Source organism: Saccopteryx bilineata, chromosome X (genome assembly GCF_036850765.1).
Source record: "Saccopteryx bilineata isolate mSacBil1 chromosome X, mSacBil1_pri_phased_curated, whole genome shotgun sequence".
Lineage (NCBI taxonomy): Eukaryota > Metazoa > Chordata > Mammalia > Chiroptera > Emballonuridae > Saccopteryx > Saccopteryx bilineata.
The window spans coordinates 77,143,353-77,159,150 of record NC_089502.1 but is presented as its reverse complement, the minus strand read 5'-3'; the positions used below and the strand labels follow the sequence as shown (position 1 = coordinate 77,159,150).

Below are 15,798 nucleotides of genomic sequence, written 5' to 3'. Positions count from 1 at the left end.
AAAACAGGCAGCTAAGTAGCCTCATCTGGACCCTTCCTCATACCAGTAGTCGAATTCAAGCAGGACATAGAGCAGGAAGGAACAGTCCACATAAAGAATGAGACTACAAGGGTAGTTAAAGCAGAGCAGTCCTAAGCAAAACAGAAACAAGCATGAATGGGTGTGCTGGGAGATGCAGACTTTGTCATCTTAAAGAATCATATGCCAACCCCCCCCACACCACCACCACACTTAGCTGAGAAAACAAAACAGCTCTTGTCACAGCTGCTTTGGGGCAATCTGAGGTTCTGTAGTTTGGACTGTTCTAATGTAGGTTTCATCACTGGATGACCAAATTATTCTGTCCAACATTCAATCTAACAGTCTAATAGAACACAAAAGACATCAGTCATAGTAGAGGCAAATCATTCATTTATTAATTAAAGATCACAAGACAACATCTGATTTCTGTAGCACAATTTAAATGTTTTACTTTTTTGATAAAGCAGAGTACAATAGAAAAAAACAATTAGTTTCCAGTAATATCTATATCTATACTCAGAATTAAGTCTTCCATAGACATTGTACCTGGAAACCAAAGCCTGTTACAATAAGCAAAGCTTTAACCAGAGCGGCTACTTTTCGTGCCAGGAGAAAGTTCATCCCTGTAAGAGGAGTGATGTGCTATGTAAATCGGCTGTCTGGGCACAGCCCAGAGGGCACTAGAACTACATCATCCTACTCCACATTAAGTAGTTTGGTGAATTTCAGACATCAGTTTATCTGCAACCATGCTAGCGACCTTTAATATTTCAATCGGGTAAAAAATAAATTAAGAACTCCCTAAACTGATGTTGCTTGATTTACATTGTTAAAAGATACACATTTCATTAACATGTCATTCTGGCTAAGAATTATATTTGAGATTCCTTGCTCAGATTTTGGTTAACAGTAAGACTTTCAGAAATTCAAGTTATTAACCAATAATTTGTCAGCTAGGATACATTCAGGCATCAGCTGCAACTACAGAACAGGTACACTGCCTCAGTGCTTTGGAAGGACACTATAATCTAGAACACTACTAGCAGACAAAAAAGTTATGTTACTAAATAGCATAAGTGCAGTACAGCAAGACAGAAACATATTCATATGTTGGTTTGTTTAAGCCTCAAGTCCTCAATCCTTTGCTGAAATTCAACAGTTTTATTCCTATGGTTTTTAATACCAAGAACTCAAGCTCCAGGTGGCCTAAAGTCTAATTTGTATTCCAAACCAAATAGTACAGTTCGCTACTACTAAGGCTGAATCCACACAGACTTCAAGACCAAGTCCAGAGACAGTTATTATATAATATCCTAGAAGGGCTGAAAAATAATTATTCATATACATACTTGATCCTTCGGCTTTTTATCTATGACATGTTTTTGATTAAAGTTATTTAATGTATTCACAATAACTTCACTGATCAAATATTTGCATACTTATACTTACCTGGGGTTTCATTTCTGCTGACAGAAATAGGAAGAACAGGACTCACTTAAAAATAAAAAAAAAAAACCTTAGAAAGGAAGGTAAAAATCTTATCACACACTATCACTTCTGGAAGCAGCATAGAGGGGCAATCAAAGTAAAACACTGGTGAAATAGATCAAAACTAGGCCAAAAAGAAAATCAGTATTATCATCATCAACGACAGTACCACAACTGTACCCTTCATAATTAGTAATCATTCCTAAGAATTTTCATTTGGCACCAGATGATGTGTTTTACAGAAACACTCTGGGATGCTTTGAAACAGACTTGGTTTTGTTAGCTGAGTTACAGGAAAAATTTTCAAGTAGGGGGAAGGGAGGGAAAAAAATTCTGAGTCACAATCTAAACCAACAAAGCACTGATATCTCCAAATATTAGGTCAGACACTCAAATGACTGATATAGGCTCAAGTGGTTTATAAAACCTATAAAAAGACTACACCAGCAAAGTTCCCATTAATCTGTAGAGGTCAGAAACTAAAATACGGAGCAACATTTTAGCTTAAAACCTTATCTCAAGAGAATCATATACACTTCACATGAGTAAAAACACCTGAAACCAAATATTTTTAAAAGCTCCAATACCCAAAATATAAAGAAAAAATTCAGATGACTCAATCAAGCCATGGAATCACAAAATGGCTGGACAATCTAGCTCTCCCTTCCACATCAACCATCCCATGGAAGACCAAGAGAGAGCAGACCTTCCACACCTATGTACCACCTGGTTGCTGCAAAATTCTATGAAGATTCCTTGTAGAACAGCAGTTTTCCATCTCCTGTGTCTCTCCCTATCATGCACGAAGCAACTCTGGCTGTGCTGTTCTATTATCATTATTTGTCACCCATCTGCAATGTGATATTACTCAGATAAGTAAAAAGTACATGATTTCGTTCCTTCTCCTCCCAAAGGTTGAGGCTCAGGCAGAAGGGTAATTCTCCTATGCACACAGTTAGCATTTAGGCCGACTCAGTGACTTCAACAGGCTTAATCATGTGATCGGGTTTGTTGCCAGCTGCATAATGCTCCCACATCTGTAGATAGAGCCGCTCTAGTTCCATTGTGTATTGTTTGGTGTTGAACAGAGGGCTAGATATTCTCTGCTTCCAGACTTTGCCACGAACTTTCTTCAAGCTGAGTAATTTTAAGAGAGAGAGCGCCAAGATTACAAGGAGAGCAGAAACTCAGAACCCACCCCCCCTAAATACCTAGTCATCTTTGGTGAGACACATGACAAGACTTCACCTTACCTCAATGCTTTTTTAAAAAGGGAAGACTCATACCTAACACACACTAAAACTTATAATCGAGTTCACATCGTCTGAAAAAATTTAATTCTTTCTTAAACAAGGATATTCAAGAGACACCATGGATTCTCCATTTCCTCTCATTTCTGCTTTTAAAATATGACACATCTATTCCTACGTATTACTGGTTAGAATGTAAACTGCTTACCCTTTTGGTAAGCCTTTAGTTATGTATATATTAAGAACCTTAAAATGATCATTAACTCTCTGACAATAAAAAATATATTTTTTAAATCTATTCAAAAAATAATCAGAGATGCAGATACACCTGGCCAAGCCAAGATGTTTCCTGAAGCACAATTTACAATAGCTAAGGCACATACATAAGATAGAATATTCAGTTTACTAATACAAAATCATATGGAATGTAAAGTGTAATTGGAAAAAACATTTTTTTTTTTTTTTTAAGAACGAACAGCCTGACCAGGAGGTGGCACAGTGGAAAATGTCGGCCTGAGCTGCTGAGGACCCAGGTTTGAAACCCCAAGGTCGCTGGCTTAAGCACAGGTTTGCCAGCTTGAACACGGGGTTGCTGACATGATCCCATGGTCGCTGGCTTGAGCAAGGGGTCACCGGCCCAGCTGGAGCCCCTGGTCAAGGCACTTATAAGAAGCAATCAATGAACAACTAAAGTGATGCAAATACAAGTTGATGCTTCTCATCTCTCTCTCTCTTTCTAGGGGGAAAAAAAGGCACATAATTTGCCCAAAGTCACAAGCTTTTAAGTGGAAGAGTTAGACTCACACCTAGGCAATCTGACTCAAAGAGGGTGTTTTCTTTAAAATTCTATATAATATGCTACCTCTTAGAAAAACACAAGGAAAAAAAATACAAAGAAAAGCCTCAGTTAAGGGATAAACACTTTCATTGTATAGATAAAGCATCATTTATCTAAGTAGGGCCCCTCTAACTCCCACCCACTGGGGGCAGTTATATTATGCTTTCTTCCCCTTACACCATAGTGAAGATGTGGCATTAAATGGGCAAAAGCTCTGGTTTGTTTTGTTTTTTAAGGATCTTCCAACTTTGAGGAAGGCTTGTACCAATTAACTCAATGAATGTATGCTCCCTCGTCATAGGTATCATATTAAAATTTTTTTGTTTTATATGTAAATAATGGGTATGCCTCAATGCTACTTTAATTTACTTTTCTACTACAGAGGTTGAAACTTTGTCTTGTTAACCATTTGTATTTCTACTTCAGTAAGTTGTCTGGTCACTTTCTTTTATATTTTCCTATTAAGCAATTTAAAATATAAATGTGCTACAGTTTTTATATAGCCAGGCTATTAATATTTGACATAAAAAGGATTTTTTCCTCATATTTGCCTTTTAAGGAATTTTGCCTCACTTTCATTGAGCCATTTACTCATTACATAGTAAAACCTATCAATCACTTCATTTATGAAAGTTTAGAAAGTTCTTCTCCCATCCAGAGATCATATACAACCAATTCACTTACTTTATATTATCCTTATTTTATTATTTCATTTTATATCACCTCTAGTCTCTCTAAACTTTCCCGATTCCCTTCACTTTATCATCTGTTTTGTTCATGGAAAAGTTTACTTACTATTCTAGATCAGTTCCCAGTTTCACAGCTATATCTTCATATTCTTGTCTATTTTTAGCAATAAGCTCAAGACATCCTAAACAGGTGAGCTGGGAAGCTGCAACTCGAGAAGCAAGAGTCTCTCCTGTAATAAGAAAGATACCAATTGCTCATCTGAGAATGCAAATAGTACATGGTTATTAATGTTATTTATGTTAAGTATCTACACAATGCAGATGAAGAAAATGGAATCAAGTGCTAAGAACAAGTCTCATTTTTTTTTTTATCATCCTCCCCTAAATGTTACTTCTAGTATACACAATTTCACCTGGAATTACCTCCCTCATGAAGATTCTAAGAAGAATAAGGAAGATTCCAATGATTTACCAGCAACTTACCTGGCATAGTCACCATGGGAGTCCCGGCCCACAGGACATCCATTCCTGTGGTGTGCCCATTACAGAGTGGAGTGTCCAGGCAGACATCAGCCAGCTGGCCTCTCCTGACATGCTCCTCTTTAGGAGCAACAGGTGAAAAAATGATACGGTTCTGGGGAAGGCCCATGTTTTGAGCATACTGTTGAATATTAGGTTCTCCGACTGCTGGAAACCGCAACAGCCACAGCACACTGTTGGGAACACGCTTCAGAATCTAAAGCAGGTGAAATAATAATAGTTAACAGCAGCTTTGCCCTCCTCAAGAAAGGTCCCTGCAGATCTCTAATCATCTGACCACACTCTATTTTTTTCCCCCAGACAGCAGTCCAGTGAGAACAGGGTTTCCTTCAAATTGATGAATTAGACTGAACTAAAGGTTCCCATTCTGCTAAGCTGTCCCCAAAGAGAGTTGAAAGAGATTGATATGCAACACAAAACAAGATACTAACTGGCAAAATCTGAGGCAGGCAATCATTTTGTAGGAGATAGCAATTTTCTGTGTCATGTTTTAAATTCGCCCCCCCTGACACAACAAAGAGTCACACTTGCCTAACTTGATCTGCCTGGTCTAGATCAGGTGTCAGCAGATTGTATTTTTTTAATTTGTAAAGGTCCAGAGAGCAAGTGTTTTTGGCTTTGCAACCACATGGAACTCTGTCCTAACTTTAGGCCACAGATAATATGTGAAGTAGGTATGGCACTGTGTCAATAAAATTTTAATTGCAAAAGCAGGATGTGGGCTGAATTTGACCCACAGGCCAGTCTGCCAACACCTGATTTAAATCTACACCTACTCAATACACCTCACAAGTTCACCAGCCCTTCTCCGAAAATCACAGGAACAGAGGAATTTCAGAATTCGGAATATTTCAGATTTTTAAAAAGTTGCACAGAGGATGTATATTACATTACACCCTCAGCAGCAATTCCCTGTAAACAAACACATTAGTATCTCTGCATCGAGATATAGGAATATTCACACTAAATGGAATAAACAAAAGACTATAAATAGAGGACTTCTTGTAATTTGCTGCCAAATAAACTGTCCACAGAAGTATAACAAAACTTTTCAGTTTATCAGATTTTTTTGAATCTTGGGAAGTGAGGATTAAGGAGAGTCAACCTGTGCACATCGGCTCCCTCTTCTATAACCTATTCTCTCGAAAGGGGAAAAAAATTAGACACTAATCAGGAAAGAAATCAACCAAGAATCATCTCTATTTTAACTCTGGAATTAAGAACAAATTATGGAGCGTCGGCCTGGGGCTCTAAAGGACCAGGTTTGAAACTCTAAAGGTGGCCAGCTTAAGCACAGGCTCATCAGCTTGAGCGTGGGGTCACCAGCTTGAGTGTGGGATCACTGAGATAATACCAAGGTTGCAGGCTTGAGCCCAAGGTACCTGACTTGAGCAAATGGACACTGGCTCAACTGGAGCTCCCCAGTCAAGGCACATATGAGAAAGTAATCAATGAACAAGTAAAGTGACGCAACTACAAGTTTATGCTTCTCATCTCTCTCTCTTCCTGTCTCTCTCTCTCTCAAAAAAAAAAAAAAAGAGAGAGAGAAAGAAAAACGTTACGGATACTAAAGATCAGCACCTGCAAAGATCCTATTTATGCAAACTGGTCTGATGAACTGACTGAAAGGTAAGGGCACAAATTGCTTCCTTCCTGGTTATAACTCTACAGTTATAAGAATGTTAAACATGCATGAATAAGCATGCCAATTTTGCTATTAGTTTAGATCATGGGTTGGCAAACTACAGCCTGTGAGCCAAATCTCGCCATGTTGCCTGTTTTCTGCAAATCCTATTTTATTGAAACATACCTACACTCATTCATTTACATAACACGGTGTTTTCCTGTTCCAATGGCAGAATTGAATAGATATGACAGAGTATGTACTGCAAAACTGAAAATTTTAACCATCTGGCCCTTCAAAAAAAGTTTGCTGAGTGGAAAGGGCCAAATACATGATGCTGAAATGATTTGACTTTGGGTGATGGACACACAACACAATGAACTGTTCAAATGCTAGAGAGGTATTTACCTGAAACCTACGTGATCCTATGAACCAATGTTACCCCATTAAATTTAATTTCCAAATAAAATGTTTTTATAAGTTTGCTGATCCCTGGTTTGAATACATAAATTTTAAAAGGTTCATAAAGGTGTTATTTAGACACTGGATGGAGAAATCAAAAATAGCTGAGCACTGGCCAGGTGGCTCAGTTGGTTAGAGTATCGTCCCAAAGCACAGAGGTTACAGGTTCTATCACCATTCAGAACACATACAGGGACAGATTAATGCTCCTCTCTCTCTCTCTCCATTCCTCTCTCATTAAAATCAATAAAATTAAAATTTAAAAACTAGCTTATTTATAGTTACAACTTTTTGAAGATTCAAAATGAGCACAACAGACTTCCGTTCAAGATAGAAGAGTTGGTAAATTCTGGTATTTCCTCCTCCTAAAACCACATCAAAATTACAGCTAAATTTTAGAACTATCATTGAGAAGCACCTGAAGACTAGCTGAACAGAATTCTTATAACTAAGGATGTAAAGAAGTCAGACTGTGGCCGGTAAAAGGGGCAGAGACGTAGACCAGGCAGGACCCACACCTATGGTGTGGCAATGAAGGTTAAAAAATAGTAGGGGTATCTTGGCTGTGGAGGCCCCCATGAGGAGCTAAGGGGACCAAGCCCACACTGGGCTCCGCAGCCCAGAACACCAGTGATGAAAAGCTCCCACATCTCACTGTGAAAACCAGGGGGACTGTGTCCCAGATAAGACAGAGGGCTGCAGGAAACTGAGACAGGCTGCTCTTAGAGCGCGGGAACAAGAAATTCGCCCACTCTGAGCTCCAGGGCAAGGGCAGCAGCTCGAAAAGGACCGGGGGACATCTGAGGAGGAAATAAACAGACTATCTTCAGGGTGAAGGCTGGAGAGGCAGTGGTCCGGGCAACTCTCCGCAGGAATGAAAGCACTGGCAGGTACCACTGTTCCTGTGTTGAGCTCTCCGCTCTCCTCCCATCCAGCAGGTCCCCAGTGGAGGCTGGCATCAAATCTGTACACTCCTCCAGCCTGCTGAACACTGTTAATCCTGCCCTGGTGACTCCCTGAGAGCCTGCCCAGCCAGGTCTCGTCACCAGGCCAGAGCCGCTTCCAGAGGTTCTGCCTCAGGAGCACGCATGCTGCAAACTCACTCAAAGGACCACAGTTTCCACGTGAGTGGTGGCTGTCCTGGGCTAGTGCTATCGACTTTCACAAAGGTCCGCAAAACCCACACTAGCGATAGTGGCTCTAGGCTCATGCAACAGACTCTCCAAAGGTCTCAAGCCCCATACAAGCGGCAACTGGTCGCAGCATAAATTATAACTCCTGCCAAGCAGCTCCAAACCCTACAAAAATGGTAGCTATACTCGGCCTGAACCAGAGACCCTCCAAGGAGGTTCCCGTTGCCAACATACCCAGTGGCCAGCTTCAAAGTATACCAAAACCCCACCAAACCAGTTCCACAACTGATACATCCAAAAGGCAAACTCAGCTGGAAGAAAAGTCCTGCTAAAGCAACTCCTGTTCTGAGGCATCAGCTCCAAGACAACAGCTCATCCAGAGAGGGCACAAGCATTCTTCATAGCCAGAAAGACTGAGGGTCAACTCTACCTACTGACACACCAGCACAAACTCAGTCCTAACCACGATAGGAGGGGACACACAACCCATACAGGGGATGCCTGCAGGACTCACCTTAGCTGACTAGAAGACTATGCCACTGAGCCCCAAAAGACATTTCCTATATAAGGCCACTCTCTGTCAAGACCAGAAGAAAGAAGTGATCTACCTACCACATAGAAACAAACACAGAGAGGCAGTCAAAATGAGAAGACAAAGAAATATGTCCCAAATGAAAACAAACCAAACCCTCCCCCCAAAAAATACAATGCTCAACACCAGAAAAAGAACTAAACAAACTGGAAGCAAGCAATCTATTCACATACAGAGTTCAAAACACTGGTTATAAGGATGCTCAAAGAACTGATGAGAAGAACAGATAAACTTCGGTGAGAATGTACATATGGAGATAGATAAAAAAGAATCAGTCAGAAATAAGGACCACAAGAGCTTGAATGAATACATTAGATAGAATAAACAGCACATTAGGTGAAGCAGAGGACTGAATCAGCAATTTAGATGACAAGGTAGTAGAAAATACCTAATTGGAACACCAAAATAAAAAAGAATTTTAAAAATGAGGATAGTTCAAGGGACCTCCTGGACAACACCAAGTGTACCAATGTTTGTATAACTGGGGTACCAGAACGAGAGAGAGAAAGCAAGGGACTAAAAACCTACTGAAGAAACAATGACTGAAAAATTTTCTAACCTGAAGGAAAAAGACATACAAGTCTAGGAAGCAGAAACAAACAAGATGAACCCAAAGAGGCCCACACTAAGATGCATCATAATTAAAACACCAAAGGTTAAATATAAAAATCTTAAAAGAAGCAAAATAAAAATCAGTAACCTAGAAGGAAGCTCCCATAAGACAGCTGATTTCTCAACAGAAACATTTCAGGCCAGAAGGGATTGGCATGAACTATTCAAAGTGATGAAAGGCAAGGACCTACAACCAAGGCTACTTTACCCAGCAAGGCTATCATTTAAACGTGAAGGAAAAATAAAGATTCCCAAACAAGATAAAGCTAAAGAAATCATTACTACCAACCAAGTATTACAAGAATTAAAAGGTCTTCATTAAAAAGAAAACAGAGGAACATAGTTATAAAGAATAAAACAGCAATAAATGCATACCTATTGACAACCACTTTAAATAGTAGACACTAAAACAAAGGCTACAGTAAAAGAAAAAGAAGGACACCATATAATGATAAAGGGAAAAATCCAACAAGAATATAACCCTGGTAAACATTTATGCACCTAAATATGGAAAGCAAACCTTGATGGACAAAAGGGAGAGATTGACAGCAATACAATCAAAGCAGGGGATTCTAACATCACACTGTCATCAATGGATAGATCCTCCAGACAGAAAACCAACCAGCAAACAGTGGTCTTAAATGACACACTACATCAGCTGGATTTAATTGATATCTTCAGAGCATTTTACCCCAAAGCAGAAGAACATATATTCTTTTCAAGTGCACATGCAACATTTTCTAAGATAGACCACATGTCAGGGCACAAAACAAGTCTCAATAAATTTAAGAAGACTGAAATCATACGAAGCATCTTCTCTGACCATATGGCATGAAACTAGAAGTCAACTACAATAGAAAAACTGAAAAAACATTCAAACACTAGGAGGCTAAATAACATGTAACTAAACAATGAATGGGTTAACAATGAGATCAAGAAGAAATCAAAAGGTATGTTGAAACAAACAAAAATGAGAGCACAACAACCGAAAATCTACAGGACATAGTAAAAAAGCAGTCTTCAGAAGGAAATTCATAGCATTTCAAGCCTTATCGCAGGAAACAAGAAAAATCCCAAATAATCTAACTTTACACTGAAAGGAACTAGAAAAAGAACAAATAAAACTCAGAGTACAAAAAAGAAATAACTAAAGATCAGAGAAGAAATAATAAAAAAGATCAATGAAACCAACAGCTGGTTATGAAACCAACAGCTGGTTCTTTGAAATATAAACAAGATTGGCAAACTTTTAACCAGGTTCATAAAAAAAAAGAAAAGAAAACAATGGGAAAAAAAACCCAGGACTTAAATAAATAAAATCAGAAATGAAAAGAAGACAACTGCCACAGAGAGATACAAAGCATTATAAGAATATATTATGAACAACTATATACCAACAAATTAGACACTCTGGATGAAATGAATAAATTCCTAAAAACATACAATCTTCCAAAAACAGAATCAAGATTAGAAAACCTGAATAGACTAATCATAACTAAGCAAACTGAAGCAGCAATCAAAAACTCCCAACAAAATCCAGGACATGATGACTTCAAAGGACAATTTTACCAAACATTCAAAGAAGAATTAACACCTATCCTTCTCAAACTATTCCAAACAATTCAAGAGGAGGAAAGATTCCCAAGCTTGTTTTATGAGGTTGTGGTATTATCGTAATTTCAAAACCAGGTCAAGACATTACAAAGAAAGATACTAAAACCTTCAACAAAATATTAGTAAACCAGATATAGCAATACATTAAAAAGATCAGCCTGACCTGTGGTGGCACAATAGATAGAACCTTGATCTGGAAGGTTGCAGTCACCTGTTCAAAACCCTGGGCTTGCCCAGTCAAGGCACATATGAGAAGCAACTGCAACAAGTTGATGTTTCCTGCTCCTCTCCTCCTTTCTCTATCTGCTCTAAAATCAATAAATAAATCTTAAAAACAATAAAAACTAATCATATACCATGATCAAGTGGAATATATTCAGGGATGCAAGGTTGGTATATTTGCAAATCAATAACAGAATGATACATTACACAAGCAAAATGAAGAATAAAAATCACAAGATCGTATCAATAAACACAGAAAAGGCATTTGCTAAAATCCTGCCTTGCCTGTGTTGGTGTGGTGGATAAAACATCAACCAGGAATGCTGAGGTTGCCGGTTCAAAACCTTTAGCTTACCCAGTCAAGGCACATATGACAAGCAACAAACAACTAAAGTGAAGCAACTATGAGTTGATACTTTTTGCTCCCCTCGACCTCTCTCTGTAAAATTAGTAAATAAAATCTTAAGAAAAAAAAAAGACACTACAAAAAAAATTATGGGCCAATATCCCTGATAAACATAGATGTAAAAATTGACAAAATATTAGCAACTGAATTCAATAATACACTAAAAATATCAGTCTGTGATCAAGTAAGATTTATTCTCAGCATACAAGGTCGGCTCAGTACAACAAATCAATTAATGAAAGATAAAAATCCTATGATCATAGCAAAGGCCCTAGATACCACTGCAAAGAAGACATACAGATGGCCAATACACATATGAAAAGATGCTCAACATCACTAATCATTGGGGGAAATGCAAATTAAAACCAAAATCATGCCCTGGCCAGTTGGCTCAGCAGTAGAAAGTTGGCCTGGCATGTGTTAAGTTCCAGGTTCAATTCCCAGTTAGGGCACACAGGAGAAAGAACCATCTACTTTCCACCCCTCTCCCTCCTCCCTCCCACTCTCTCCTTCTCCTACATCCATGGCTCATATGGCTAGAGCAAGTTGGCCCCAGGCGCTGAGGATGGCTCCATGGCCTTGGCCTCAGGCACTAAAATAGCTCAGTTGCTGAGCAACAGAGCAGGACCCAGATGGGCAGATCATTATCCCACTGAGGGCTTGCTGAGTAGACCCCAGTAAGGGTTCTAGCAGGAGTCTGTTTCTCTGCCTCCCCACATCCCAAATAATTTTAAAAACTACACAGACACAATCAGATATCAGCTCATACCCATCAGAATGGCAATCGTCAATAAATCAACAAACAAGTGCTGGCAATGATTTGGAGAAAAAGAGAACTCATGCACCGTTGGTAGGATTACAAACTAGTGCAGCCATTATAAAAAACAGTATGGAGTTTCCTCAAGAAATTTAAAATAGAACTACAATATGAAACAGCCATTCCATTTCTGGGTATTTACTAAAAAAATCAAAAACATTAACTTGAAAATATAATGTACCCATATGTTCAGTGCAATATTGTTAACAATAGCTATGATATGGAAGCAACCTAAGCATCCATCAATAGATGACTGGATAAAGATGTGATACACATATAAAATGGAATATTACTCAGCCATAAAAAAGGAACGAGGCTGTGGCCAGGTAACTCAATTGGTCAGAGCACTGTCCAAATACGCCAAGGTTGGAGGTTTGATCCCTGGTCAGGGTGCATACAAGAATCAACCTGAACATGTAAATAAGTAGAACAACAAATCAATGTCTTCTCTCTCTCTCTCTCTCTCTCTCTCTCTCTCTCTCTCCCCCTTCCTCTAAGAAAATCAAGCAATAAATAAAAATTAACTTAAAGGACACACTAGATCAACTGGATTTAAATGATATCTTTAGAACATACATTCTTTTCAAGTGCTCATGGTACATTCTCTAGGATAGACCACATGTTAGGGCACAAAAAGGGTCTCGACAAATTTAAGAAGACTGAAATCATATCAAGCATATTCTCTGATCACAATGTCATGAAACTGAGTGACATCAGAGAAATGGCGCCGTGAGAAGCGATACCAATAAATCTCCCCAAAATTTCAACAAGTTCTTCAACCAGAGACAGAAATATCTATCCTTGGAGCGTCTAGAAGTACCACACATTGTACACAAAGGTATGATTGAGCAAAAAATTGACTAAATATATAATCAACCCCAAAGGAAATAAGACGGAGAAAGGAACACTCCGTCTTCCTCATTAACCTAAGCTAGGGCTGCTTTCACTTGGAATTGAGATAGAGCTAAGGGTGCAGAGGAAGCTAGGCGGCAGCACAGATGTCCAAGCAAGGCTTCAGCACAGACCTCCAAGCCGAGGAAAGACTGTGCCTGTGGCAACCCAGCCAACGCAAGCTAACACCCGCGCAGGACCCTGACAAAGACAGGCAGGTAGTGGCCGCCATTAGCTCCGATATCGTGGTCAGTGAGCGTGGATAGTGTGTGAGGTTCCTCCTGGCGCACTGGGAGTGGGTGCCTGTGTTACCAGACAGAGGAGCAGAGTCAGAGGCCTTTGCGTGGGCTGGGACCAGAGTCTCAGTATGGTTCCTGCACCCTGAACAAGCAGTGTGTGGGGAGTGCGCGAAAGCGAACTTCCCTACGCCAGAACTTCTCCAGGTGGGCGGGATGCCTCACCCCGGGCAAGTGGTCAGGCGCACGGATAGTGTGCAAGAGGTTTCTCCTAGAGCCCCAGGAGTGGGTGCCCATGTTCCCAGACAGAGGGGCACAGTCAGAGGCCTTCGCATGGACTATGACCAGAGTCTCGGTGTGGTTATTGCACCCTGAACAGTGGCGAGCGGGGAGTGGGCGAAAGCGAACTTCCCTATGCCTGAACTTCTCCAGGTGGGCGAGGCGCCTCACCCAGCCATTTAAGCTAACAGACCTGTGAAAGGATTAGCTTAACCCAGTCTGCCCACCTCCCAACTGACCTATGCGGCTCTAACAGACAAAATCTCTCTCAGTTCAGCGATCTAAGACAAGAGGCATGATATTTTTTAGTACCTCTTGCTATGCACGTAGGGGTGGAGGCAACTTCTGATTGGCAGAGCTTTCATACTCAGGGATGTACGTTAAAAAGAGGGATTCAGCAGCTTGTAATACCTCCTGTTTTGCAAACAGCGACTAGGGCATCTTCTACCCAGCCAAAACAGGTTACAAAGTGCAAAAAGCCTGGGCAAAGTGGTCCCACAGAGTGCTGAGGCATACTGGACATATCTGGAGGCGCATAGAAAAGCACCTTGAGAGCAACTGGCTCCCAGCCCTGCCTGATTATACTAGTGGCTCTGACTGACAGAGCTTTACCCAGAGCCCTGCGCTGAGTGGGAATAGAGGGGGGATTTACCAGCTCTTTGAGCCTCTTACTATCCAGGCAGAGGCAGCAGCAACCCCATAGCTGGATCATCAGGCTGCTAATTCAGGAAGAAAAGACTAGGAGAGAGGCTCCGGGAAAACGGACTCTTTCATTGTCGGAGCCTGCAAATGCTAACAAGCCTCGACTGCCAACGAGACTGAAGCCTAATATATGACATCGCCATAGAGACTTATCAACTGCAAATCTCTACCTAAGCGTGCCACAGGGGCTGAGCCTAGGGTACAGAGTCACCGACCAGGAAGAGGGAGAGGAAAGAAAAAGGAAGAAGACAGCCTCTCAAAATCAAGAAAAATCCACAGACTTTATAACCTTCTCCATTTTTTTTTGTTTGTTTGTTTGTTTCTCTCATCTTCTTGTCTTGATTATTTTCTTCTTCTTCCACTTTGGTCATTTTATTCTCTGCCCGTCTTATTCTTTCTTCTTCTTGAACTACACTACCTATTAAGTATTACATTTCCCATTTTCTTTCTTTTCTTCTTCCTTTCTCTCTATGAGGGTTGCACTCCAAAACCCTTAACTCTCTCTCTCTTTTTGTTCTTTTTTTCTTTTTGTTTTTTTCTCTTTCTTTTTTCTCCCTCTATATTAGTTTCTTCTTTTCTCCTTTACTTTTCCTCTCATTCAATCCTCAACAAACAAATTATTTTATTTGGGACTCAAATTTTTCTTTGTGGCGTTTTGCGTGCTTTTTACTTCACTTTTGAACTCATAAGCATTCCTCCCAACCCTGGCTCTCCATTTTGTCTAGTTTTTGCTCCACTAAATATAATAGTAACTTTCTAATTTTTTACCCTTTTTCCTGTTTCCCTCTTATCCCTCTCCTTATATCTCTTAGTCGACCATCACTTACAAGCAAATCATTTTATTCTTGACCCCAATTTTTTCCTTTTTTGCATTTTGTGGGTCCATACCTCCTTTTTTGCCCCGTTATCACTTCTCCCTAACTCAGACCCTCCATTATAGGTAGTTTTTGTTCCATTTAGCAAAATATAATTCACAATTCATCACAATTTTTTCTCAAGAGGAGGCGAGAGGAGAAAAAAAAGGGAAATAATAAATTTTCTCTTTTTTTTTACTTTTTATTTTTTATTAATTCTCATTAGTATTATCAACAAAACCACCCTCAGATGCCATTAAGGAAAAAGAAATCAAATATCATGGATACAAAAGACAGAGATGTAGCACAGATAGATGAGGGAAAATCTATGGGGTTAAGAAAACTCAGTGTTCTGTTTGCTTCTTGAATTTGAGGCTTTAGTTCTTTCCACAGCCTTGGGAAGTTCTCATCTATTATTTGTTTGAATATGTTCTCCATTCCATTTTCTCTCTCTTCTCCCTCTGATATACCTATTATTCTTATGTTATTCTTTTTGATGGGAGTCAGACAATTCCTGTAGGGCTTTCT

At 39.8% G+C, this 15,798-nt stretch overlaps 1 protein-coding gene across 3 annotated transcripts in view; it reads right to left on the bottom strand.

Moving 5' to 3' along the window:
- Positions 1 to 393: 393 nt before the first annotated feature.
- The window catches only part of OGT (O-linked N-acetylglucosamine (GlcNAc) transferase), a 53,858-nt gene continuing 38,453 nt past the window's right edge, over positions 394 to 15,798 (bottom strand). For all 3 annotated transcript variants that reach the window (XM_066250369.1, XM_066250370.1, XM_066250371.1), the window contains exons 20-22: positions 4,770 to 5,022; positions 4,393 to 4,516; positions 394 to 2,646 (exon numbers count right to left, since the gene is read on the bottom strand). In XM_066250369.1, the coding sequence (XP_066106466.1) occupies positions 2,472 to 2,646; positions 4,393 to 4,516; positions 4,770 to 5,022 (552 nt within the window). In that variant the 3' untranslated portion in view covers positions 394 to 2,471. The remainder of the gene's footprint in view (positions 2,647 to 4,392; positions 4,517 to 4,769; positions 5,023 to 15,798) is intronic.